General features: G+C 38.6%; 8 protein-coding genes across 8 annotated transcripts; 3 read left to right on the top strand and 5 right to left on the bottom strand.

Annotated features, from left to right (window-relative positions):
- Positions 1-4,641: 4,641 nt before the first annotated feature.
- Positions 4,642-5,761, bottom strand: ATP16_2 (ATP synthase F1 subcomplex delta subunit ATP16). Its single transcript, XM_018429561.1, has 5 exons — positions 5,690-5,761; positions 5,538-5,605; positions 5,277-5,430; positions 5,058-5,146; positions 4,642-4,945 (listed from the first exon to the last, which is right to left on the bottom strand). The coding sequence occupies exons 1-5, from the start codon at positions 5,748-5,750 to the stop codon at positions 4,820-4,822; spliced, it is 498 nt and encodes a 165-aa protein (XP_018292417.1). The 5' UTR covers positions 5,751-5,761; the 3' UTR covers positions 4,642-4,819.
- A 2,126-nt stretch (positions 5,762-7,887) lies between these two features.
- PHYBLDRAFT_167794 (hypothetical protein) lies at positions 7,888-8,256 on the bottom strand (the record flags this gene model as incomplete). Its single annotated transcript, XM_018435722.1, has 1 exon — positions 7,888-8,256. The coding sequence occupies one exon, from the start codon at positions 8,254-8,256 to the stop codon at positions 7,888-7,890; it is 369 nt and encodes a 122-aa protein (XP_018292418.1).
- Positions 8,257-8,675: 419 nt separating this feature from the next.
- PHYBLDRAFT_111688 (hypothetical protein) lies at positions 8,676-9,023 on the top strand (the record flags this gene model as incomplete). Its single annotated transcript, XM_018428230.1, has 2 exons — positions 8,676-8,771; positions 8,886-9,023. 2 exons carry the CDS (start codon positions 8,676-8,678, stop codon positions 9,021-9,023), a joined length of 234 nt encoding a protein of 77 aa, XP_018292419.1.
- Positions 9,024-9,330: 307 nt separating this feature from the next.
- PHYBLDRAFT_99189 (hypothetical protein) lies at positions 9,331-11,042 on the bottom strand (the record flags this gene model as incomplete). Its single annotated transcript, XM_018444085.1, has 7 exons — positions 9,331-9,571; positions 9,668-9,785; positions 9,842-9,975; positions 10,050-10,147; positions 10,226-10,362; positions 10,492-10,574; positions 10,651-11,042. Coding segments are annotated over 7 exons (1,203 nt in total), but the record flags the coding sequence as incomplete, so codon positions are not given.
- A 2,088-nt stretch (positions 11,043-13,130) lies between these two features.
- PHYBLDRAFT_167797 (hypothetical protein) lies at positions 13,131-16,935 on the bottom strand (the record flags this gene model as incomplete). Its single annotated transcript, XM_018435723.1, has 3 exons — positions 13,131-16,461; positions 16,624-16,679; positions 16,909-16,935. 3 exons carry the CDS (start codon positions 16,933-16,935, stop codon positions 13,131-13,133), a joined length of 3,414 nt encoding a protein of 1,137 aa, XP_018292421.1.
- Positions 16,936-17,741: 806 nt separating this feature from the next.
- Positions 17,742-19,238, top strand: PHYBLDRAFT_67689 (hypothetical protein; the record flags this gene model as incomplete). The annotated part of the gene is made up of 3 exons (XM_018441837.1): positions 17,742-17,992; positions 18,075-19,021; positions 19,204-19,238. 3 exons carry the CDS (start codon positions 17,742-17,744, stop codon positions 19,236-19,238), a joined length of 1,233 nt encoding a protein of 410 aa, XP_018292422.1.
- Positions 19,239-19,383: 145 nt separating this feature from the next.
- Positions 19,384-23,534, bottom strand: PHYBLDRAFT_124538 (hypothetical protein). Its single transcript, XM_018428997.1, has 3 exons — positions 22,977-23,534; positions 22,058-22,876; positions 19,384-21,911 (listed from the first exon to the last, which is right to left on the bottom strand). The coding sequence occupies exons 1-3, from the start codon at positions 23,284-23,286 to the stop codon at positions 19,531-19,533; spliced, it is 3,510 nt and encodes a 1,169-aa protein (XP_018292423.1). The 5' UTR covers positions 23,287-23,534; the 3' UTR covers positions 19,384-19,530.
- A 1,772-nt stretch (positions 23,535-25,306) lies between these two features.
- On the top strand, positions 25,307-26,359 carry PHYBLDRAFT_167800 (hypothetical protein; the record flags this gene model as incomplete). The annotated part of the gene is made up of 1 exon (XM_018435724.1): positions 25,307-26,359. The coding sequence occupies one exon, from the start codon at positions 25,307-25,309 to the stop codon at positions 26,357-26,359; it is 1,053 nt and encodes a 350-aa protein (XP_018292424.1).
- Positions 26,360-27,938: the final 1,579 nt, after the last annotated feature.

Below are 27,938 nucleotides of genomic sequence, written 5' to 3' on the forward strand. Positions count from 1 at the left end.
TTTTAGCACAGCCAGGTTTGGCATTGGCCTGATGCTTGGTAAATTAAAAATAAAAAAAAGTCAAACCAACTTACACAGTATGTACAGTATTTTATTTTAAATAACAATGTCCACCCCCACTTTTGTACTATTTTCTATATACGTACATTATCAGCTGAATAACATATGCATTTGCTTTAATATAAAAAAAGCATCTACTTATATATATGATGTGTATGTTTGGCTCAATAAACAAAATCTTGCGATTAAAAGTGGGATGATTACGGATACATCTTGCTTTTACTGATAAATGTTATAACAAAGATTAAATAGTGGAATAAATTGCTATAAATGTAAATAAATTAATGCACAGTTAAGACATGTTGAGAGTAAAAAAGAATTTACAGGCAAAACTTTCTTTAATAAGCGGTTAATGTGCTTACTTAAACAAGCGTATGAAGTACATGATAAAAAAAAGGAAAGTGTCCACTGGAAAGTACATAGCTTATTAAATATCGAAAACAATCAATTTGTGTTTCAACAACTGTAGCCAATCCATCATTGTATCTATTCATGAGACTCTAATAAAACTGCACTAACGTATGACATAGAAAGACTATATAGTAAGACGGCTATTACTCGCCAAGAACTTTAGAACCAAGATATTATTACAGTCTGTACTTGCAATAAAGCCTTGACACTGCTACAGATAACTTTTTAATAATAAATACTGTGCAGCTACAGCTGAAATATGTAACTTTTAAAGAAATGTACAAATCTAAAGAGCTGCTGATATTCCAAGAGAATAAGTAACTTTTATGTTTATCTTTCTTCTTTTAATTTTCATTTTGCAAAGGTACATTATACACAGAGGTGTATAAGATTAGTGCTTAGGATACAAGTGGTTTGACCATTTCACATAGTCTAAAAAAATCAAAATGAACAAGTATATATACATATAATCTTTTGTAGGGTTATACTTTGTTCTTAATTAATTAATTAGTTAATAGGAAGACTTTTTGGTTTACGTTTTTCAAATATAAAATAAAATAAAAAATTCATTCGAATGTACAAATATATTGGAACATTATGGTTTAAACTAAAGTACATTAACTAACGAATTATATCGACCAGTACCAAGGTTAGTTATTATGAACTTGGCGAATATCACGTTTTCTAATGCATACTGTCAGCAAAAGAAAGAAGAAGAAAAAAGTTTCCGAGAGCTTTCTTGAGAGCCGTGGACTATTTTTGAATAGAACTTAAATATGCCGTATTCTTCATTGGATTTAACAGCTTCCTGATATTGTTTTTCAAACCACTCTGTAAACATTCGATCAGATTGAAATATGGAACCTATACACGTTGTCTAGGTCAGATATTTTGCCCTTAATCTATCTCAATACTATACACACAATTCGTACTCCAATTAATCCGAGAGTCTTAAATATATATGCAGTAAAAGTATAATGGTTAGTCTATTTGTTTTCTTGGTTTTATTGTGTTTCAAGATAATGTACTTGTCTATGAAACCCCAAATACATTGCAATATCGATAATACTAAATTTATATGCTATGAAAAAGAAATAAGTAAAGGGTGTGTGTCAATTGAATTCAAACTTGAGCCTTATCATGAGCAAAACAATAAAGAAAATACTTGATATTTTGAGGCAAAAATAGATAGTAGAGAGGGTGACTACCTATTCATTTTTGAAGATTACCATTTTTATCGAATATCTGAGCTTTAACTACAAAACTTGAATCACAGAAACCCCTATTCAAATTTGAATTATGAGAAACGTACAAATATGGAGTTCTGTTTTATAATACAAATAGTGCTTAAATAGACAGTACTATTTTTAGCCTCTTCAAAATTGGGTTGGAAAATTACATCTTTTCCTTCAAAATCGAGCTCATTTATGAATAACTGCCATTCACCAGCGTACGAGGGAATTGTCGAGGGAATTGCATCGAGGGAATTGAGCCACATCATATACGATTCCGATTGTTATTCAGAATTTGTCTTTTAAATATTTACTAAAATACCCTGCCCATTTTTATTTTTTTGTTAATTATTTGTTTCATTTTGGTTATATAAAATGAGCTTTTTAAAGTATGGTCGTTTAGTATATTTCTTTTTGTAACCAGAGTCCTTATTTTAGAAAATTTGTCAATTCCCTCGACAATTACATGGTCAAAAACACCATGTAATTGTCGAGGGAATTGACAAATATATCCATTCGGAATCGAATAAATTACTATGAAAAGTAACTTTTCTTTCAATTCCCTCGATGCAACACTGTGGTAAATGGCAGCATTTATAACTCCGTGCTCGTAGAAATGTCGGGGAAGATTTTTGAACCAATAGAATTACTGAAAATAGAAGAAATTATAACTTCAGACTCGTAGGTTTCTACGAGCTCGTAGGTTTCTACGAGCTCGTAGATTCTTTAGCAAATATGATTTGTGGGATTTCAGATTGTTTTTGCATCTAATCCAATCAATTGCTCTAAATATGGTAAATCTATACCTTTTTAGGTACTTTAAATTTTCTTATAATTGGTCCAACAAACTTAATGTTTTATAGCAAAATATTTTTATTTTTTGACTTTATTAATAGTAAAAGTAATAAAATAAGGCTCTTCTTTAGCCTTCTCATATCTATAGCATTGCCTCTAACAAAGGGTACTAAAAAATAGTAGACGAATGATAGAATAAGTATGTAAAGAAGAAGACTATGATAATTTTAAATTAAATAATAAGTATAGTAAAAGTTTAATTTAAATTGTAAGATCAATACCTTTATAAACTACTAGATATCGCTTTGGCCAGAAATAAAAAAGGGAGTTTCGTTTAACATTACAAGAGCTATAGCTATATCATTCTATCTATAAAATATGTGTATGTGTGCTTATCTTGTAAGGCTTTGATAAAATGTTTTGTGTTATAGGGTCTTGTTATAGATCTCTTGCTTAATATTGTTATCGCCTAAAAGCTATATGTTATTGGTTAGTACTTTGTAAAGCCTGAAAGACTTGTCAACAATAGTAATAGTGAGAAGAAATAGAAAGAAAAAGACTTTAGGAAATAAAACACAAGTTCGCATTAAAAAAAATATCAGTAGGTATGACTGTTTCTGGTATAAGCTCAGATCCAAGGTACAAAGTTCATAGGGCTTGTTTAACCCTCTAGTTGATTTTTCTTTAATCAAGCAAGTAGTTCTCTCTATTCGGAAATCAAGATGGTTTTCTGGGTTGACGACGAGACTTTCATCTTCAAAATATTTCTCTAGAGCCAAAATAGGTTAGAGATATTCTAAACTTGGTAAGTGCTAGATGGTGTTCAAAAATCTGCCATTTATTTCCAAAATAAGGCAGCTTGTTTCAAATACTCGTAGATTTTTTTCTACAGTGCAATTCCCTCGACAATTCCCTCGTACGCTGGTGAATGGCAAACAATCGAGTAAATTTGAAGCAATCCAAAATAGGAAGTACGGAATATCAAGAATTAAAACCCCATTTGGATGATTTTCATGAACTTCTTCAAAAATGAACAAGTAGTCACCCTCTCTAGTAAACCACATTTGTAAGGTACACAATTCGAAAAATGAGGCGCACTATTGGGTTAAAGCTTTTTCAAAGTTTTTTTTATATTTAAACAAGAGGGAGAGTCCACGATATAAGAAAAATAGTGGCAGAATGTTTATTACTATCCTTAATGGTCTAAGAATACTTTTCTGTGTTGTCTATCTAAAAACAAAATCCGTTCATAACAATTGGTGGCTCTTAACTATGCGTCTTCTATTCTCGAATTGTGTGCCTTAAATTTTCGAATTGTGCGTCTTGTATAGTGCTTCTCACTCTAAGCGTATTAACGTTTCTTCTGGACCAACATAAAGTTTAGTATTATCCGAGAGATACCCTTTGTGCGAATTCAAGAAAGGACCTTGTAGAGTGTATTACAAGAATTATTACAATGGCTCTGTACGATTACTATGGAATATTAGTAGTACAGATATATACAATGCATTATATCTTCAGTACCTGAGAAACTTCTATGTTTAAGGCACCATATTGTATTTAGTTTTTAACGACCTAAGAAAATGTCTTTATTAACTGGCAAACATTTACACAAAGAGAATCATTCGGATTCCATTAAAGAACGGACCAAGTCTCTATTATACAAGACTGAAAGTAAAAATAAAGTAAAACGAAAGTCTTTGATGAGCTATGTTATGAAGAGAATATTGAGTCAGCCGTTGTTACATTTTATTACTAATTATCAACACACATTCTTCATAGTATTGTTACAAGATTGGTGTACTTTTTTTGTCAAAAACCGGTGTTGTTAATTCGAGTATCAATGCAAATATATATCATAATTGTATACACAATTATAGAACATTTTATTTTCTATAGCTAAGCAACAGTACCTTGCTGGATATGCTTTTAATTCTCGAATAAAAACTCTCTATTTTACCAGCTTTAAAGACATAGCGAGCACTTCACCTAATAACCCATCCCCATCCGGTTATACATCTCTCTCGAGTACATATCCGATGAAAGGATAATATAATAATGGTATTCAATATACAGATGCAATATCAAGCTAGATACACGTACACACGCACCATACTCTAGTACCATTACTGTGATAGCTTTTCTTACAATGATTTTTTTAATACAAAACAAAAAAGATTAAATTCTTTTTGATTTTGAAATTCGAGGTTGGTTTTTTCTTTCTCTAATGAAAGCCGTATATTACTCCTTCTCCTTCACCTTTATATATAGACTTATATACGTATGTGTGTATGTAAGATGATCATATAACCGAGCCATGTTTACTTGGTCAAGGCAGACTGAAGAGCCTCGTAGAACTCAACCTCGATCTTGGCCTCTGCCTTCTCAACCTCGGAACCGCTTCCGGCAAGGGCACGCTGAGCCTCAGCAAGACCAGCTTGGACATTCTAATTCATTTTATCCAACCAAAATTTCCAACTCTTGTCAGTATCTTGTTGTCTCAACCATAATATTCCTCAATTGCTCTCTAATTTTTTCTTTATCAAACCAAAAACATACCTCGAGCGAGAAGTCTTCAAGAGGAGCAGCCTCCACAGCGTTAATGTTGAGAGAAGAGTCGGGGTTGATTGTAGCGAAACCACCAGAAACTATAAAAGTTCATAACAAACACAAACAAAAGTTACGTTTGAGTAAGATATTATATTTTTTTTAAAAAAAGAAAAAAGAAAAAGAAAGAAAGTAAAAGGTCCTGGACTCATTTATTGTCGTATAACTCACCAAAGAACTTCTTTGTAACCTCAGCAGACTCAACAACCTCAACAACACCAGGGTTCAATTGTTCAATTGTGGGGACATGGTTGGCAAGAATACCCATGTCACCCGAGGTGGCAGCCAAGTTAACCTGCTGGACGTTGGTAGCCTTGTAAATGGCCTAAGCACGGACAATAAACAATTGTGAGAAACTCAATCCTAGTTTTCATTTATTCTTATTCTTTAAAAAAAGAAGAAAAATGTCTAAATTATTAATTTTGTATGTACCTTGTGGGGGAGGACAAAGGTCAAAGCAAGCTTGTCAGTGGTGGAAGCCTCAGAAGCGTAGAATCTGGCTATAATGACTCAATGAGCTGGATCGCGCTTTTTTTTTGGTTTTTGGACGACAAAAACATTATGTTGCATCATCGGTGTCTTACCCAAACGAGCAGGCTTTGCAGCAGCAACAGCAACACGAGCGGAACGGGCGAAGACGTTCATTCTTAAATAATAGTATGGAGGAGGAGAAGCTTTGAACGTTTATACACTTAGTGTTTTTTTAGGGCAAACTGTGCCATGAAGCGTGATGACGTCATATAGTCTGTTTTCCGAAACCATTGGCCAACTTCAGACATATAAAAAAATCAGCCTAATAATATATTATATTTCCCAGATTTGCTGTTGAAGACTGGCGACTTTTTTTTTCTTCTCTTTTTACCCAGCCCAAGTTTGATATTTTATGCTTTCAGTAAAAACCCGTTTTATTCTCTTAATGCTTCATTAAATTAAATAATTCATTTTTTATTGTTTTGTCGACCTCGAAAGGATGTTTGACTTGGTATCATAGATCATTAATAAAGCTCTGATTTACAGACCTTTTTTTTTAAATTAAATAAATAAATACAAAAAAGACATAGTTTTAGACGCATGTGTGAAGCACTACTGTTATTCGGCATCATGATAGAGCCCTTCTTTACTTTTTTAAATCGTATATTTAGCATACAGTTTTTGTATTGCCGCCACCCGTTGCACTATACATCATAATGTACTGCTTTGTCAAAAGTATTTGACAAACTGATCAACCAAACTAGCTTTGAGCAAAATATCAAATTATATACTTTATATCCTAATCATAAGGACGACCGAAGTTTCGATTTTACGAGACCACCTAAATGTAACTTGCTATAAAAAGAAAAAATAAATACATCTGGTCCCTAACGATCCATATTTATCTCTATAATAAAATCGCTTTAATACAAAGCGGAAGAATGACTTGAGCCAAGTATAAAAAGTACAATATCGAGTATGCACTTTTGTAAATACCGCTTAACGCAGATAGTGTGCATTATCCAATATATATACATTTATATGTAGTAAAATAGCTACTTAGCATACTGCTTAAAAATGCTATATCCGAACAGGATATAACAGCATCCATCTTGGAGACGACGTACCCTTATAACCACCGCGTGTTATTATTAATAGAATATAATATATATACAGCTATAATATTGTGTACAAAATGCTTTTTCGAGAGAAACAACGTAAAATATGCTTTGTAAAAAGATTTATTTTGTTGAGCAAGTGCCAGAAAATCTTACTAGCTCTTTATTGCCAATAAACATTAAGAACATAATTTTTGTACATGTGCCAAGATTCTTTTCTTTATGATTCTTTTTGAAACAAAATTTGACCAATAATGTGTGAGATTAGTGCAAGACATAAGTTTATAGTTTGTAATATCAGAGCCACCCCGTGAGGCCTCAAAGTCCCTAAAAAATAAGAAGAAGAAGGAGGAGGTGGCACTATACATGATATGTTGAGTAAAGTGTTTATATGACAACCTGGTCATGTTTCTTGGCTTTATTTTGGCTCTTTCTTCATCAGTGGCATTTCCCAGGATAGGCTTCTTAGATGATATTAAGTTTCCTACGATTATAGTCCCTCAAATATATGAAAAAGAGCCTTTGAGTTTGATCTGCAGATATAGAATGATTGGGGTACAAAGTGCATGTACATGTATGTATCTATGTGTGCGTGCGCATGTTTGTTTGTAGGGAGGATAGTGGTGATGCAACTAAGAAGAGTCGATATGCATTTAGAGTAATATTATACTGAATTATATGGCTGAGGTAGGGAAATATAGTTAAAAGGCACATTTACATTAGGGCTATATCGTTTATTTTAAACCAGAAAGGTACCCACTACTTAAAGAGACCAAAAGCAAGGAGAGGAGGAGTAATCGATATACATTGGTCTTGTACTCCAAAAGACTTGACTACGTAACCAAATATTTCATCTAGACATGTCCATATTGTAGCTTAACCCCCTGTCTTTTTGGTTTATATTTTATGTTTGATTGTGTGTATGTATTTGGCTTGCAGACCGCAGTTTTTTATCAATGCAATTCAGCTTGGCATAAAGTGTTTCCATAGATGTCTTGCATGCCCTTTTATGATTATCGTACATCATATCCTCATAATCAAACCAGAACTTTTCCTCAACTGCAGTTACTCCAGATCGTCCTCATAACCGAAAGAGAAAAAAAACTAATCTATCCATACCATGCAAGACCCATATTTGACTTATACTGGTATTAATGTAGCCAAATTATTTTCCTTTACTTATCAAACAAAAGCTAGATAAGCTTGTCAATATCATAAAGATCTGTGACAGCTTGAGCGGAAGTACAGGTGTGACTCGTATCCAATACATTTTCTCGCCCTACTTTTGTAATTTCACCTTTTTGGGAAAAAATTGCAGGAACCACGAAGTTCTTATTTCCAGGTGACAGACATGCTGCCAAAAGACAGGCCAACTGTTCAGAAATTTCGTTAAGCTTGTCATTGTTAAGTACTCCAATGATATTGACTTGGCCAAAGTGATTCAAAATAGACTCCAATAATAATTTAATGTTTCTACTCTTGTTAACATTGCCATAAAGCTCTTGTACTTGTTGCCGGTCTAGTGAAGCTCTTCTGGTACTCCTTATTATAGCAGCTGCCATTATAATCTAAAGAGATAATGGTGCGATCAGAACTTGATTGATTGTATCTTCATGTTTGCGCAATGTAGATATTGAGAGAAGGTTAAAGCAAAGTGTCTTTTGGCTGACGGCCAACCAAACTCATCACACACGTGACACATCAGCATACGAATTTCCCCCCCCCCCCCAAAGTGTGCGAATACTTTCCGAAAAAGGTGTATCATTTTTTCTGTTTATAAAATAAAATAAATAAATAAAGTAAACATCTCAAAAAATAACAAAGCAACATGGACATTTCTCGTTATAACCAAGCCGAACAGGCACAGATCGCAGCTATGATTGAGCAGAAACAGGAAAGTGTTGGCCAAACTCACACACGTCAATTCAGAATGCAAACTCATGAGGTGGGACTAACCCTTCACCCCCAACCCCTTTTATAGATGAAGGACTTTATGAACTTGTACAGTAATCTCGTCCAACGTTGTTTTGAGGATTGTGCCAATGACTTTACAACAAAGGCTGTTTCTAGAAAGGAGGTAAGGGTTCCAGCATTGACCAAGGATCGCACTGCGTTGCGTTGCACTGCGCTACACTGCGTTGCTTTTGCTTTGTGTATGCCTTTGACTGATACCCGATTTATCTTCTGTAAGGAATCCTGCGTAAAGATGTGTGCAGACAAGTTCCTGAAACACTCTGAAAGAGTGGGTGCTCGATTTTCTGAGCTCAGCCAGACCGTAAGTGAGAGGATTACAGATCCACAAATACTTATACACATATATATTAGATGACACCCCCAGGTTCACAGTAAATTATTAGGTTATAAAAAAAAAGAAGCCAAATATATATATATTGTTTCGTCGGTTTTCTACATGAATAAGCGTAACGTTGTGCTGTTAAACGAGATTTATAGAGTTATAAATTCTACCGAAAGATGAATTTGACACGCCACTGATTCATGCTGCTTGATTCATCTTTCGCGTCGTCGGGGGTTTCTTTTGGGTTCTGAGTAGTTTCACGCACTGCAGATTCTGCAGAAACGGACGAGAGAGGAGGAATGGCATATTCAAATGCGTTTTCCTCAAATCCAAGTTCCTCATCAAGTTCCTGGGGAGAACATTTGAGAGTTGTGCAGATCTCGTCGTAGTGATGACTGCCATTGAGAAAGGGGATAATCTCAGAGTGTATAGTGGTACCGGTGTTGAGATTGATGATGTTTGAGAACGGTTTGTCAGCCGAATTTGGCTCAAAACTGTCGTTTGGGTTAAGGCTGATGAGAATTGGATATTTGTGCACCCGATAGATCAGGCCCTTGATGATACCAAACGATATGAAACGCCTGAAACCCCAAAAAGCAAAAAAAAGAAAAGAAATAAGATCGATTAATTTATTCTATTTTCTCATGTATATATATATTACTGTTGGTTAGACTTACCTAACATCAATGGGCAGAGAGACAACATGTTGTTCGTCTATCCAGTCCCTAACAGAAGAACCATATTGCAGACCACAGTAGAGGGCAAAAATACGTGGAAGGGGAGGGGTTGGCATGTCTAGAAAAAACCGTTATTATCTCGATTCACGTTGTTACTAAAGCGTTTCAACTGACTGGCAAGGGTGATGTAACGAAGGCACTCTTGTGCTAGACCAGAACTATCGTCTAGTAAGCGTGTGATCTCGGGTTTAACTGCATACACATTCGAGAACTGGAATATGTCGGTCATGATGATGCATCCATAGTACCTTTGAATCAATTCGATTAACACCAGCACAGGAATCCACATACATTATATATACCAAACGAAGAAGAAGCTTACATGAGATGTTCCATACTCTGCCGCACCCATTCAGTTCGCACATTGCTCAAGTCGGCAATACGTTTTACATGGTTAATTCCGTTGATATGGTCAGTTACCTACAACAGGGCGTCCTTTGTTTATTTGTTTGCTTGTTTGTTTATTGTTATTATTATTTATTGTTTGTCTTATCTTACTTTTTGAACCGTTATATCCCAATTGTGAGTCATCATTTTCTTGACATCTACCGTGCACACTGGGACCTGATAGTCGTATACGGTTGAGGGGTTTGGATAGGACGGAAACAATTTGAGATTGATTGTATTGAAAGCATCTAAGGAGAAAAAAAACGGGAGAGACAAGTCGATCAGTTCTAATACTTTCAATTTCTTTTTTACGTTTAATTATCGTTATTGCTAAAAAAATAAAATAAAGTAGATAATTATATAGAACAAAGGCTTACTTATAGGAATCTGACACTCGCAGTAACTGTTCAAATCTTCAAAGAGTTGTTCAATCACATTCTGAACAGATTTCGTCTCTGAGCTGGCATCTTGCGACAGAAAGTCACATTCCAACTAATCCCAAATGTTGGTTGTCTCGCCTAGTTCACTCTGTTGACTACTTGCTTGAATTCCTCACCTCCAAGCCTTCTAGAACTCGCGATAGTTTACGAACAACTGCTTCGTAGCTACTTGTCTCTGCATCACGTTCGAAGACAAAGCATAGATTGAATCTGAATTCATTACGAAAATCGCGATATTTTACATGATCGTTGAGAATAACTGGACATCCCATTACTTTATAATTGTTGGTACAGATAGTAACAAGACGTTTATAGAGCTGTTTTTTTGGGATTACATATTCACTAATTGCTTCAAATTCGATTAATGGCTTTGTGGTTGATTCTTCTTGGTTTGCTAGTGGGGTAATGCTGCCTTCAGGGACTTGGTGTTGAACAACGGTTCCTTTGATGATATCAAACACTGCATAAAAGATACTATGGATACGAGGAAATCCCTGGAACTCCATCCTGCAGAAGAGTTCGTTATGTTGTTAATAGCAAAGTTGAAGTCGAATCAAAATTGACTAGTAGACGTTTGTATGTAGGTTTTGTGGGGGTGGTGGTGGAAGGTAAAAAAAAGAGGGTGTTCAGGGCTGGGGATGAGGGAGGGGGGGAGGGGGAGGACGAGTTATTTTTCTGTCACAGTCACTTGGGATGGCTGTTTCGCTTAATCCTCATTTGGATGAACGGGTATTTGAGTATTTTTTTTTACTTGTGCATAACATGTACCTAATAATTACTTTGAAATATTTTTACCATAGACTTGTTGTCATTGTCTAAATTTTTAGACAGTTAGTTAGATTGCTATATGTGCTGACATGACAGCGAATAACCCTAGACCAGCTGGCTTCTTGCTGATCTCGGGATATTCTACCGAGAGATACATATAAACACACACACACACATATATATATTCTGTGAAGATGGGAAGTAGATGGTGATAATCCTGAGGATACACAGGCTAAGAAATGATATGCATGCACAGTTTCCACAAGAACGCACAGGTTCCACCAATCACTTGAATGTGAAGGTGGCACGGCAGCAACATATGACGCTTTGGTCTGACACTGTTTTTGGCTTGTTAGAAATTTGACTATTTATTGTAAATGGAAGCACGGCTTCGATTTACCATTAACAAAAGAAAGGATTAAAAAAAGGAAATATAGGAAAGGAAAATACATGGTGGCATGGGTAGAAAAAAGGCAAAGAAAAGGAGAAAAGACTATGTATATGTATATGTATATGTGTATGTATATATAAAGAAGGAGAGGAATATTTGTTGTACATGTAGGAAATAAAAGAAAAGGAAAAAGTTGGATATACTGTGGGTAATTTTTTTTTTTATGTTTTTCTGTTTTCTGTGTTTTTTTTTCTTTTCTTAATGAGGCTGGCTGTCGAGACTACTGCTACTGGTTGTAGGTGAAGGAAGGACAGAAGTGAATGCGACTGGACCAGTGTAGGCAGGCTTACGGACGTGTCTATTATGGCGAGTGTCAAACGCCCAGCAGCGTGAACAATGCTCGCCTGGTCCAAGGAAACGGTTACAAGTGGCACACTTAGAGTGGCAGTCGGAACAAAACCAGTCAGACGCGAGCACCTTGTCACAAGAGCCACAGATTGCAATGGTGGCGGAATGTTGAATGGGTGATGACGGAGGAGAGGGCAAGAAGTCCATAGCAGAGTCAGTAAGAAGGTCGAGTGAGGGAGTGAATGAATAAGGGAGTGCGTGCGTGGGTGAGGCAACTTGTATTTATATATATTTCCTATGCACGGACGCTCTGGAGAGCTGACTAGGTCGACATGTCTAAAGATCCTAAACAGGACAGATTTCTGTCTAGCCTACAAGGTTCCTGCGCGCCTGGTAAGTTTATTTTTGTCAAGCCACTTCATCATTATAAGGGTGAACTGGTTCTGAACCTGTCTCACCGATCCATCAAAAAGTAAGCCAGCTGTAGTTGCATTCTGGCCCTCTCTGCACCAGTGACTTTCTATTTGTCTCATTCTTCATCTTTCCTCTTAATGCAGGCTGGACTGGGCTGAGTTGTGGTGCGGTAAAAAGACAATCCATCTCTCTCTCTTTCTCTCTCTCTCTCTCTCCAGGGCGTGGAATGGCGCCAGAAGTCTTATTGTCCAAAGCTTTACGTTAATAATTCTTAGAGTCAAACAACAACAACAACAACAACAACAAAGAACTATATAGTAATAGCAATAATAATAATAACAGCAGCAGCAAAAACAACAACAAAAAAGCAAAACAGAACCAGCAATAGGTCCAAGGTGGAGGTACCTGGTGCATGCATCCCCCCAAAAATATAATATAATAAAATAAAATAAATAAAATGATAAAAGCAGGATAAAAAGGCTACACAGTCGGCAATACTCTGCATATACTCTGCAGAAATACGCTTTTCATCGGTACGGCATCCAGGAACGCCGACAGTGTCGTACCGGTTTCCTTTTTGTTTTGAATGTGATATTAAAGGGGGTTGCTTTTCTTCTCTACTGTCCATGCCCTTTATTAAACTAGTCTAAACATTCTACACGTGCTTCTGCAGGTCCAGCAAACCCTGTCGGTTGGCTACTTCGTCGGGACGGACATGTATTGTTCTTAGGATATCATGGTAGTCGCTCACAAGAAGATGCCAGTAATCAACTTCGTCTCTCAATTCAGTGGCCACATATGCCAATAGTCGAGCAAATACATGAGTACCCATAGAAACCGCTGCATATTGACCAACAAACGCTTGGTAAAATTGGTAAAACGAAACATGGGCTTGTCGGATGTGTGCCGATGATCTTTTCCATGCGGATTCCAATAGATCAAGTTGAGTGGGGTAACTACACAAAAGCTCAAGCCATCCTTCTACCTCTTTTGTTACATTCCAGAACACCTCTCTTTCACTTTCAAATCCACTCTGGCGTCCTTCCCGATCTCCGATCAAGAAGATCTTCATCAAAGAAACGATAGCCACTGCCCGGTCAGTCTCCGGTTGAAGACTTGCGGCCTTGAGGGTGGCCTTAATGATATCAGCAGCTTTGGCGTCACTTTCGACAAAGGACTTCTCTCCATGGTAGAGCTCATCAATCGGAGACCACAGAAACACACTCACATCCTTAGATACATCGTAGCTAGGATACATAAATGTATCAATAATTCGTCCATCATACTCGAACAACGCCTTTGACATGGATGGATCACTCTGTGGAATATAAAATGCATCCAATACGGATGTTTCTAGTCGATCGAGCACAGAGGACCGCATCAGAGCCTGCGCCAGCCACGTTTCGGCTGCACCTGCATGCACACTGCAGACGGCCATCGTAATCTCCGCCGTGTTACAGTCGGCCCACACTTGTTTCCGACCCGATTCATCAGTTTGGCTGATCCACAACCAAAATGCAAGCCGACCCGCCCGACCCGATGATCTCCTGAGAGACTCGACCAAGCTTGCATCATATAATACGTGTTTGACATTTTCTTTCAAATCGTTGTAAACAGGCTGGTGAATAGACCCGAATGCCTTCAGGAGTTGGAGGCGACGCAATGTACGATCTACAGTGGGTACAGACCAATCAGTCATATCAAGTGCATTCCACACCAGACGAATCTCAGTAGCAGAAGGCGGGAAACGGTCAATGTAGCTTGACCAAGCAGCCAAATAACCCAATGCACAGTCTTGAAGTTGGGCGCATTTGGATCCCAAGAGAGAAACTACTATAGGCAAAAACTGAAGTGGTTGGTGCCAACTGATGGCGTGTACAGGGGTTGTCTTGTGTGGATCGGCCGCCAGATGTAACTCAACTTCCAACAAGGAAAGGACTGCCATTGATCTCTTATCATTCAATGCAGAGGGCGTGTGAACAGATTCACGGAGCCAGAACATATTAAGAGACTGCAGGTCCTCAATTATAGGCATCACCAGTCCATAGCACATACATACACGTAATAAACGCAGCATCTCACATTGCAGCTCATACGCGTCTGCTTCTCTCGAGCCAGCAATAGCAGGGGAAACGACAAGGAAAGGAAGACCGGCTGTTGTCTTGGGTAATATATCCTTGGCAATAGTTTTACTACCTTGAGCTAACACTCGCATCAATCGGAGCACAACTAAGCTTGGCCTTGTGGATGAAGTACCACTAATGGGCCATTCAGGGTTTACAATACCCCATTCGAACACGCGTTCCAATAGTTCATGTTTCATGATTTTCTCGCATACGTCTTTTCCTGCCTCGGCAAAACGTACCAAAATGGCCACTAGCCGCTCCATTGACATTGGATCAGTCAACAATCCACTATCAGGTGCCACAAGATATCGAATACGGGCAAGGATATCCATGCCAATCAGACCACGTATAAGATCCTTCTCTGCTAATACTGCATCATCATCATCCTCGTCTTCATCATTATTTTGATTACGAATTGCATTAATAGAACTAGTAAAGCGGTTGGCAAGTCCAGTCACTTTGGTAGTCGAGCCGGCTGTCGGAGGTGTACGCGGACTGATGACATGACCAAGGAATACTTCCATGTTATTGTCTTCTTTGTTGTCCACATCTAATACAAGTGCAGCCATAGCTTCAATCGCACTTGCCTGCACTACCAAGCTGCGGTCATCTAATGCAGATCGCAGATAAAGAGTTATGGCAAGATCAGGCCTCAACAGTACTCGCATCACTTCGTGTGCCCAGCTATCCTCGGGGTTGTTTGAATAAAGGCACTTTTTTGAATGTTGAATAATTCGTCCAATAGTAGTCAAAATAATTGCTCGCTGAGAAGGCACTTGGCTTCGAACCAAATGAAGTAATTCGGCCAAAGTGTAGCCGGCTTTTTCGGGTTCATCTCCATGATGATGTAACCCCTGATGACGAGGTATATCCATAGAAGGATTAACAGGTTTGCCATGTAAATCAAATCTCAATTTTCGGTACACTTTCTCATTCGATGACATTGCCTTATCGTCTTCAACTTCTTCCTTCACCTGTTTCATCCATGCCAGCTTATCTGACTCCATTGGAACATCAGCAAAATATGTTTCTTTCATAGCAATCCGCTCCTTTTCTTCTTCGTCAATCAATTCATCTGTAGATCTTTGTGTATTCTTAACCACTGGTTTAACATTCTTGCGTCGATTCATTAGTGTCTCAATTGAAGCAGGACTCAAGGTACCCATAATCTCCTGTCTTGCTTCCTCAATTTCCTGCTCTGACATGTTTGCAATTCGACGACTGTTTTCGTCTTCTTCGTCATCTTGCTTGTAAGTATCATTCACTTTTGTACTCGTAGAACTCAATTCGGATTTAACTTCCTTCTTTTTTTGAGCCATTCGTTTACTGAACTCGCTACGATGTGCTGCCTCTGGAAACCCTTGGACGTGACGTCGGGATGATTGCCCAGTAGGTCGATCGGCAGGCAACACAGGCGCTGTTACTGTTTCCACATTATGTTCTTTTACTTGTCCCAAAATATTGCCGAGCATCGATGTCAAATCCAGCATTTTTTTCGTCACTGGCACATGGGGTTCCGGGAATGGATCCTCTACTGGAACTTGATCATCAATACCATCGTCTTGATCTGAAACTTGCTCGACTCTAGATCCAACTGGCACTGACTCAAGATCTGGCATTTCTACATCCTCAAGTTGTGGCATTGGTGCTGCGTCTTTCAACGCCTTTTCCTGTGCTTCGCGCCGTCTTTGGGCGAATACACTCTCCTTCTTAGGTGCCTTGCTTTGCATGGCAGGAGGTGTACTGCGAATAACAGTTGCTGCGGCTTTTTGCTCATTAGCAAAGAAATTACGTTGCAATTCCTCAAGATCTTCTTCTAGACCGTCATTAGGGGAGGGGCGAATGGATTTGTGCATGACACTAGAGAATTATACAACAAACGACACATGGCTATCTACAGAAGCATTGTCCCTCAATAGGCGAGCGTGACTGTGGAATGTGAGGTCTAATGTTGGGTAATTTCCAACTAAGAAAAAAAAAGCGATCGACAAAGTGCAACGTCTTGCCAAAGGTTATTTTTACTCCTTTTCTTTCGGAGCAAGTTTGAAATGGTAATACCATGTATTGTACCCACAGACCTAACAAGAAGGAAAATAAATAAATGTTGTTATACTTAGCTTAGCCTAGTCCAATGTAAGCTTGGTGAAACAATCGTATTAACAATAAATGTTAAATTATCAACTTCGTTAGAATATAATTATCTTTAATGTATACAGATGTTACGAGATTCAAAACATACTGGATATGCTGCTTTTGAATATATATATATTCTTTTTGTATCCACAAACATCTTCATTACTTTTTTACTTTTATGCTATTACTGAGTACGTACATATTGATAGATAAAAATAGTCAATGGTCATAATTACAAATGAGTAATATTAATTTTTCATAGCATATTTATTTATATTGGACATTAGTTCACAAGCTTAATCTCATGTACATATGTGTGTTGCATGTTACAGTGGCGTGGTTATTACCTATAATTGTGTGATCTTATTGGAGCATAAACTAAACAGTAATAATATTTTGAATAAGTCTGATAGCGTGAAAAAATAATAATAAACAGACGAGTAAGATAAACAGCGGTTATTCAAGAGACAAAAGAGTACATACACGCATATACCAACAAAAAAAGTACGGTGGTGTATTGATTGAATACCAAATAAAAAGTCTTTTTGATCACATGCATTCGTAAAAAAAAATGAGAGAGTAATTAAAGAAGTAGTTGCTTAGTAGGGAACATAGCAAGAACCTAAATTATCAGACCAATCAGTATTCAACGATTATGAGTAAAGATTCAACAGTGAATAGTCAAGCACAAAGGAAAAGATCGGAAGAAGGGGCAGGGGAGCGGGAGCAGAAGATAGGAAGTGTAAGCAAACTGTGTCACCTTGACGGACTCCACTTGGTGAGGAATGGAAGTGCTTGTTTCCAAGGATTGATCTGAAGTCTACAAGGCACTCCTTGAGCCCTTGGAGATGATAGACAAGGGCTATTGTATCTTATTCACCGCATTAACAAGGAGAATTAACGTCGGTATTAGCTCATTGCATGGTGCATCGAAAATATAAATAAATAATGTCATATTTCGCCACTTTTCATTTTCTTTATCTCTTTGTCTCCTCTCTTGATTCACAATGCCATCCAAGAAGCATGCCATCGCAGACGACGATTTCGAGCCACACCAGCTCAATGTTCGGCTACCCGAAGTTTGTGTTGATTACCTTTCCTACAAATTTGACGAGATGGATCTTGCTGCCTCATGGCGAGTCATGACAAAAAAGAAGAAGACTGTAGTTGATGGCATTCGTCTTGAGAATGCCTCATGGCGTACATGGGCCAAAACAAAAAATAATCTTAAGACGATCAGTCCCCAGACCCTCAACTGGTAGATATTTAGATATAGCTTCATCCTTTTCTCTCTTTCTAACTATTCTTTATCACCATAATGATAATAATGTAAAAAAAAGGCTTAAGGATAGTGATGTGACTTGGTTGTATGGTCCACTCCACACAGTTATAAAGAGTACCGATAAAGAAGATAGATTTGGCCACCCAAGAGTAGCAACTACAGAAGAAACATTAGGATTGATGACCTCAAGACCCCTTTGTACCAACGCCCCCATCACACCACAAGGGTTGCCACTAAAGTCTGCTCTCAAAAAAGTAACAATGGCTGATCTTCTTAAACGATCTGCGACAGAACTACGCCAAAGTGAAGCTGAGCATGAAGAATGGCTGAACCATCAAAAACAATATCGTCAACATCAAAAAGATCATCAAACGCAACAGCAACAAGAGCAGCAACAAGAGCAGCAGCAACAGCAGCAAAGGCAACAATCTGGAGATATCACTCTTTCTCCAACAATCTTTTCTTCTGGCCGCCAAACAAAACTGAGATTTAATCACCACGTGGAACAATGCATCGCTTTGCTAGACGACGAGACCGAAGTCAGGCTGCAGCCAACTTTGCCGAAAGTGTCGCTCCAAGAAAGCACACAGAGAAGTAACTCTAAGAATGTCTGCCCTCGTTCATCTATCAAGATAATTGCACCAGCCCGTCTTAAGCACTCCCAGCCGGATGATATTGACATTGATGAACTCAGCCCTTCTATAAAAAGCTTTACTGAGGAGGATAAAGAAATTCTCCCAGAAGTAATTGTGCCAGAACAAGTCGAGCATTTCGAAGCAGAATCCACAGCACAGCCAAAAATCCAAGATACTGCAAAAGACAACGGTGCTCTCAGAGAATGCTTAGTTGGGATTGATCAGCGTGGCTCTACGCACTGGACAGGCAATCACTCTTTGCAGGGAAATGATGCGCAGGACATCTCAGAATCATCGATATTTAGCCATTTTGCCCACTGGGCGTCGTCTTACTTGTGGCCAACAAGATCTCCTATCCCAATTTCTACAGGTACTCTGACGTCTTCCTCCTCCTCTCTCACTTCCAGTGCCTCACATCATGTTTCCAACGTAGCACCAGCACCTGCGTTTTGATATAATGTTCTTTTTTTTCCCTTATTTACTCATTATCTTAATCATTTTTAGCCAAGCCAAAAAAAAGGAATCTATTTTTCTATTGTTTTGTATTCGTAGCAAGTCCTCTCCATCTCATCTATGCCTATGCCTAGGTTAGATCAAACCAAGCACTGATTTCATTCTTTGTTCTATTATCCATAAAATCAACATTTAGCTTTATTCCTAGAAGAAGGAAAGGCGCGTGTAAATTAAATACATTTGCTCATACAAGCAATCAGTAGACAAACAAAGAGAAAAAACAAGAAAACTGTAATCAAAGCAATTGTTTATTTATTTTAATATTATTTGTATATTATGGGATATATGCGAAACGTTTTTTCTCTGCTTTTTGTTTTATTTCATTTATTTAAAATAAACATATACAATATAGATTGTTATTTGTTTTTATATCTTAGTCTCCACAAACTCTCCCCAGCTCTTGACCTCAGATGGAATCTCCACAACATCATCAATGCGGTGACGAACACAAGAATCAACAAATAAACGAGCAACTTTAGAATCGTTCAGAAGAGGAATACCAAAATCAACAGCCGCACGGCGACAGATGTAACCCTTGTCAAACTGATCGGGAGCACGCACCTTGGCTAGATGAACAATACACTTGATATCATTGTCCTTGAATATTCTGTTTAGCTCACGCTTATTTTCGGTCTGCTCAGCTACTGGCAATACAATACAGGGAATATTGGCCTTTTCCAGAATAAGTTTGTCTTCTTTTGTCGGCACAAACATCGAGTGGCCGAGTTCATTGTAGAACGTGTAAGCAATGTGAAGGTAGTCATCTATGTTGGTAACATAATCGCCGCCTATCAAGACACCAGAGTTTCGAGGCGGGATATGGAAGTTTTGAACTGACTGGATCGAAGCCCAAAAGGCCTCATATTTATCTTTACCAAAGCATGCAACCTCGCCAGTAGAAGCCATTTCAACACCAAGAAAAGGGTCAGCACCCTGGAGTCGGGTCCAAGAGAATTGAGGGACTTTGATAGCCTGATAGTCATAGGTTTTTTTCATCAGATCGACAGGAGAAGGAACTTGCTTGCCAACAAGTGCCTTGGTAGCAATGTCAATAAAATTGATTCCGAGCACCTTGGAAACAAAAGGAAACGAGCGAGATGCACGCATATTACACTCTATGACCTTGAGGGCGGGAGGCTCTTGCTCATTTGAATTCGGAGTGGAATTATAATCTTGTTTGATAATTTGCATATTGAAAGGTCCAGTGATTTCAAATGCCTTGGCCACCTTGTCTGCAATTGTCTTGAGACGATCCATGGTCTGTGTATCAATATCGAGCGATGGTAAAATAAGAGTGGCATCACCTGAATGGACACCAGCGTCTTCGACATGCTCAGAAACTGCATGTACAAGAACTTTACCGTTGTGAGCCACCGCATCAATGTCAATCTCCTTGGCACCTTGTATGAACTTGGTAATTACAACAGGATGAAGCGGGGATACATCGGCAGCCATAGTAAGGTTTTCTTTAAGAGCTTGAGGAGTATAGGCAACGTTCATAGCAGCACCTGAAAGTACATATGAAGGACGAACAAGAACAGGATAACCAACAGAGTCTGCAAACTTAAAGGCCTCTTCGACACTGGACAATTCCTTCCATGTCGGCTGGTCGACACCGATTTTGTCGAGTATTTTCGAGAATTGGAAACGATCCTCGGCAGCATCGATCATCTTGGGCGAGGTACCGAGTACATTGATGTTGTTGTCATGCAAACGCAAGGCTATGTTCTGTGGCAATTGTCCACCCACGCTCACAACCACTCCCTTGGCACTTTCCTTTTCGGCAATATCCATAACACGCTCGAAGCTGAGTTCTTCAAAGTACAGACGATCACATTCGTCAAAATCGGTCGAGACTGTCTCGGGATTATAGTTAACCATAACTGTCTTTTCGCCCAAATTTCGTAGACCACGGATACAAGATACACCACACCAGTCGAACTCAACCGAGGATCCGATACGATAAACGCCAGAACCGAGTACCATGATACCCTTGTCGTCAAAGGCCACGTCGTCTTCTGAAGCATTATAGCTGGTATAAAGATAGTTTGTGTGTGCAGGGAATTCGGCAGCAAGGGTATCGATACGCTTTACGAAAGGAGTGATATTGTTTTCTTTTCGAACCTGACGGAGAGCCAATTCATTTGTACCGAGCAACTTTGCCATTTGAATGTCAGAGAAACCGGTCTTCTTGGCCTTTTTGAGCAGGTCAATGGGAACTTTGGAGAGCACACCCCTGGAGTCGGATAGCTGGTGATAGACGTCTGCGATGTTCTTGAGTTTGTGAAGGAACCATTTGTCAATCTTGGTTAGGCAGTGGAGGTGGTCTACCGAGTACTTTTCACGCACGGCCTTGTCGGGAGAGAGCATTACTTGGCCAATGGCAAACAGACGGCGATCGGTTGGATCAGTCAGGATGTCATCAACATCATTAAAAGGCTCAGACAAGCCGTGGAATCCTTGCCAGGAGGGATCAACCTGACGGATGGCCTTTTGGAGAGACTCTTCAAAAGTACGACCAATGGCCATAACCTCACCCACGGATTTCATAGAAGAGCCGATATGACGATCGACATACTGAAACTTGGCAAGATCCCATCGCGGAATCTTGGTGACAACGTAATCAATAGAAGGCTCAAAGCAAGCAGTTGTGGTCTTGGTTACTGAGTTTTGGAGACTGGGTAAAGTGTGACCAAGAGCAATCTTTGCTGCAATAAAAGCAAGTGGATAACCGGTAGCCTTGGAAGCTAATGCACTATAGAGACCAAAAATGGAAAAAAAAATATATAAATATCATAAATTAAAATAATGCGTTATATAAATATACAAGTGTATGTGTGTCTGTTAAATGCAAAAAAAAATTAAAAAAGGGGGGTTTTATTTTACCTTGAACGGCTCAAACGAGCATTGACCTCAATGACTTTGTACTCCAAACTATGAGGGTTTAGAGCATATTGGACATTGCATTCTCCAACAACACCGAGGTGACGAATGATCTTAATAGCAGCTGTACGGAGCATATGGTATTCCTCGTCCGAAAGTGTCTGTGAAGGGGCAACAACAATAGACTCGCCAGTGTGGATTCCGAGAGGGTCAAAGTTTTCCATGTTACAGACAGTGATACAGTTGTTAGAAGCATCGCGAACAACTTCATATTCAACTTCTTTCCAGCCTTTCATTGACTTCTCAACCAATAGCTGTGGAGTTAGAGCAAGAGATTTGGTAGCCAAGGATCGAAGCTCGTCTCCGTTGGAAGCGAATCCAGAGCCAAGTCCACCGAGAGAAAAGGCGGAACGGACAATGACAGGGTATCCTATCTCATCGGCGGCAGACAAGGCTTCGTCTACGCTCTCAACAGCAGTGGATTGAGCAGCAGGGATACCAATCTCATTGAGGGCCTTGACGAAGAGGTCGCGATCTTCAGAAGTTACCAATGTTTTGATAGGTGTACCGAGAACTTTGATGTTAAGACGATCGAGAACACCCATACGATCGAGCTGGATGCCACAGTTGAGAGCGGTTTGTCCACCAAAAGTCAAAAGAATACCATCTGGACGCTCTCTTTCAAGAATATGGATAAGATATTCAGGTGTGACAGGCAGAAAGTAAACCGAGTCGGCCAAAGAGTGAGATGTTTGGATGGTAGCAATGTTTGGATTAACCAAGATCGTTTTTACACCAGACTCGCGCAATGCTTTAATAGCTTGAGAGCCTGAATGATTATAAGGGGTTAAATAAGTTACAGGTTTGTTGTATTTTTTTAAAGAAAAGAAAGAACGAAAATAATAAACGAAAATTGGGATTGCTCTTACCAGAATAATCAAATTCACCAGCTTGGCCAATAGAAAGTCCTCCAGATCCTACCACAAGAACGTTTTGAACATCTAACAAAGGAACTTCGCCTAGAATTTCTTCGGATACTTGAACAGCGGCTCCATCACGACTAGATCGAGAAATAGACGAAGATGAAAAGAAACGGACAATGCCAATGGGTACGGACTTTTTAGGAGTCGCACGGACTGCAGGACGGAGAGTGGATAGGCGAGAAAAGGATTGAATAGAGGAATGCAAGACAGTAGTTGTAAGCCTTGGGTTAATTTTTGAGTGTATACGGCTGTACATTTCAATATATATATATGTGTGTGTGTGTTTTGCTGTTTAAAGGCTGATAACTTCTAGTTGTTTCACTTGATGAGGATATTGTCGATATAAGTTTTGTCGAACGCCAGAAGACCAGAAGTAATCAAATAGAAACCACAGTTCATGAAAGCACAAAAAATAAAGTCTTTTTGTTCTTGTTTTTTTTATGTGATTTCTGACACGAATTTCTGCGATATAAATCCTTGATAAAAAAGAGATGACAAAAATTATCGATGGTTTGTTGCTTGCTTATTTGATAAAAGAGTATAAAGCTAAAAGATGACAAGGATTTCAGTGCATATTTATGCTCTTTTTTGTTGGTGACTTTGAACTTCATGACTCATTCCATGTCGATGATTTGATACTGACCACACTTTACCAAAGCTCCGATTTAACGATGTAACATACCAAATTTGAACGATTTTTCTTCACACCTATATGCCTCTTTAATTACGCGTGTCTACAATGATGCTCTCATCCATTCCTTATTTCCTTCTTCTTGGACAGATACTTGTGTGCGGCTTTTGCCAAAGAAAGGTGACCTGTCTCTCCTCCGTAACTGGCGCCCAATTGCCCTCATTAATTGTGACGCTAAAATTTTCACCCGCCTCCTCAATATCCGCATGACCCCAATCGCCAATACTGTCCTTAACCCGTATCAAACTGGATTCCTTCCATCTCGATTTATTGCGGATAACGGCCTTTTGGTGAAATTGGTTATGGAACAAGCCCACAAGACTTCTTCTACCGCAATTGGCGTCCTTCTCGACCAGGAAAAAGCCTATGACCGCGTCCATCCTCGATATCTTTAAACAGTCCTCCTCAAATATGGCTTTCCACATTCATTTGTCATTTCTATCACTTCCCTCTTCTTCCAGACTCGCGTACGCTTTAATGTTAATGGTTACATTTATTCTCCTGTCCTTCAATCCCGAGGTTTACGCCAAGGTGACCCGCTATCTCCTGTCCTTTTCAACTTTGTCCTCAAACCTTTGCTCCTTCGTATACTTGATGATTCTCTTTTTCAAAGCTACACAATTCCCCAATCCGTTCCTTCCACTTCTCTTAAAGTATTAGCCTATGCTGATAATTTCCTCGCCTTTCTCAAGGATCCTGAAGATTTACACCGCCTCAACGAACATCTTCATACTTACGGCCTAGCATCTAATGCTAAGGTCAATATGCACAAAACCCATGCCCTCTCTCTGTCCGGATTCACACTACCAGAATGGCAGATCCCTCTCCAATCTGTCGGTATCACCTCGTGGTATGATCGCTTCTCTTCCTCGCCGGCAATTTACCTAGGCTATCCACTCATCGACACCATCACACAACGTGATGCATTCGGCGCAAAACTTCTCAATGATATACGCTTGGCAACACAGTTGCACTCTCAACGTTACCTTTCAGTCCGTGGACGCGCCACAATCGTCAACTCTCTCATTCTTTCTCGTCTTTGGCACGTCATTCGTCTTGTTTGGTTTCCAAAGACCTTCATGAACACTCTACGGTCTATTGTTCGTAAGTTTGTCATGCGCCGCATGTTTCCAAGAGTAAAATATGCTACATTATGTCTTCCACGGTCCGTTGGAGGGCTGGGTCTCATAGATCCGGCTGCCCAACAGTATGTGAGGTATACGAATAAATTTCAGAAAGGGAACAATAGGTACTGTGAGAGTGTTGTTTATTTAAGAAAGAAGATCATAGCTGTTTATATAAACATTTGGTTCCCTAATTTAAGATCTCCGTTAGTTAATGGTTGATTATCACTGAAGCAGTGTGAAGTGTACGAGTGCCTGGTGTGTGTTACGTTCCTGAGATGTGACCCTGCCAGGTTCATTAGCAATTGTAGTATCCGTTCTGGATTGTGGAGTTTGTATTTCACTCAATTGTGGTGTGTATACCACAGTATGCTCTTCAATTTCGATGGCTTCTTCCTCTTCTCTTTCCTGCTCGTGCCACACTCTCTATTCCTATTCGTTGGCTACGTGCTCATATTTCTATGTATTCTTCCGCTTCCCCTTTCCATTTGCTTGATCCTACATTCTTTTTCTTTTTTTCTACCAGTCGCAAAGGCACTTTTCCTTTCCCTTCTGCGCTGTCTTTATTCTTTTCTGCTTATGATAAACTACCTTCCTTAGACATACCTCCTTCTCTTTCTTTTGCTACATGTTTTTCTCTTCCTCTTAGTGCTATATATCATTCTTTACCACATAACACTTTTTTTTCTAATTCTCGCTTTCATCAACTGTTGGTTTCTGATGCTTTCTACTACGATCCTTTACTTCTCTGTTTTTCTCGTCTCCATCTATCTTCTCGAACAACATGTCCAATCCTCATCAACCGATTTTTCCGCATTGTTGACACGCACACACAGGTCATACACCCCTTCTTTGCCTCTCTTTGCCTTCCACCCTCCCACCCTTCCGCTTCCCATGATAGCTCATATGGCACAGTTGTCCCTATGCACCTCTCAATATCCTTTGCCTCCTTTATAAGACAACTCAAACTTTCCCGACATTCGTTTCGACTCCTATGCCCCCCTCCAGATCCAAACCCCCACCAATCGGTCTCACGCCTGTCACCTCGCCAATGGAATTTCTTCTGGTTTTTGACCTTGTCCACTTCCACCCACAACATATGGTTTCGACTTCTACATAACTCTCTTTCCCCAGCTTCCATCCTTCATGCTATTATCACCAGCTTTGTCGCCTCCCCCAAGTGCCGTCTATGTGGTTACTCTAACCAGACTCCTGAACATTTCCTTGTTGAGTGTCCTCTCGTTTGGCAAGTTTGGACTATGACTATGCATATGTGGATACCACACTGGCAAGCCCAACCGTCCACAATACTTCGTACCTTTTATGCTCTCGCCCTCCCTCCCTCCCCTCCTCATATTAACTCATATCATGTTTTGGATGGTGTTCTTGCCGCAGTGTGGAAAGCGTACTGGCGCACAATTTTTGACGATGTGCCTTTTGTTCCTGCCAATGTAGTTGTTTCTGTGAACGAATCGCTTCAATTTTTCTTTCAGTCTTCCCATCTCCTAGACTAGGTCTCTCACTCTTGTGCTCCATCTACTTTCTACTTTCTCCTGTATTATTTCTTCTCGTCGTTCTTTTTCTTCTGTTAATTTTGTTTCCCTCTTCTCTGTAATTTTCTCGTTTCCTACTACATAGTCCCCACACTTTGTGTGTTCATCAATCTCCCCCCAGGCATCTACCTCTCCTTCTTTAGGAAGTACGACCTGTTTTTGGGAAATTTAATAATAAAACTTTGTCTCATACAAAAAAAAACGATTTTTCTTCACAATACAAAAAATAAAAGCACAAGTATGAACCTCTTCAAAATTATATATAGATATGCTAGTTATTATAAATCACTGTAGAGCCATAATTATCATACTTGATATATTCAATCTGATTATTTTTTCCCGGATATAATGAGATTTCAATATTTGTCTATTTGTCATTGTATGTCTTTGTGGGACTATCTATCACACAACACTATCAAATTCTTCAAAAAAAAATTACGCACAATATCTTAATCACTATCACAGTAGCAAAACGTTACTCTGTTCATAAGTGTAAATTTTGTTACTCAACTTGTCATTCGCAATCTATCAGTCAAAGGCAAAAAATAGAATAAATGTGTTAATTTTCATGCTAATCAATCAATCAATCAAAAAAAAAAAATAAGAACAGACATCTATAGGCATATGATTTTTGAAAACGTATTATATACGCTTAATAGACTAGAATCTCATATTAACCCTATACTCTATTATTATCCTACAGTAGTTTCTTATATGTCTTCTCTGTATATAAATGTCTCTTCTATCAAGCATATAAAAAAAAGATATGCCTATTATTGCATTGTAGTTACTGTTATGCAAAAAAAATCGATAAATGTGTTAATTCTAAATACACAATATTAAATATAATATAGCAATCTGCTATCCAAGATAACATTGGATCCAAAAATATTTTGCACATACACACACAAACTGTGGTATTTCAGGTACAAAACAATAGAAAATAATAAATTTGATAATAGAGACGTATAGAAATACTTTGAGACGTATAGAAATACTTTGAGACTGTATATAAGTTGTTCTTTATTCATAAATAAAAAGTGTCCCTTTTTATAAGAAAACACAATCTGCTCTTGTCATTACGTCTTAGTTTCTTAAGGCTTTCTTCCTTTACTATATTTGGTTATTAGAGTGTATTTACTGCTTAACTAGTGTCGGTGTTACAATTATGACATCAAGTCATAAATCGTACTTCTTTAGCTCTTAGCTATTCTTTTCTCTTTTATACTAGAGCTTTAGGACTTCCTACTAAATTAGCTCCATATCGATCTGACACATTTTACCTGGCAGTATGATATAATTATCTTAACAATCTTTAAGATATTATCTACAGTACTAAGTGTAATAATTATTGGGCTGATTACTTAATTGTTTATATATATTTTATACTGACAAGATGATAGCTACTACGCTATCCCAATATGAATATGTTCTTATATGTGATAAATCCAACATCCGAGTGTCTGGATCACCACACTACTGGCACACCATTGTATTCTTTAAGCAGAATAAACATGCACTAAGGCAAGTGGCCACCTTT

This window comes from Phycomyces blakesleeanus (assembly GCF_001638985.1).
Source record: "Phycomyces blakesleeanus NRRL 1555(-) unplaced genomic scaffold PHYBLscaffold_9, whole genome shotgun sequence".
Classification (NCBI taxonomy): Eukaryota; Fungi; Mucoromycota; class Mucoromycetes; order Mucorales; family Phycomycetaceae; genus Phycomyces; species Phycomyces blakesleeanus.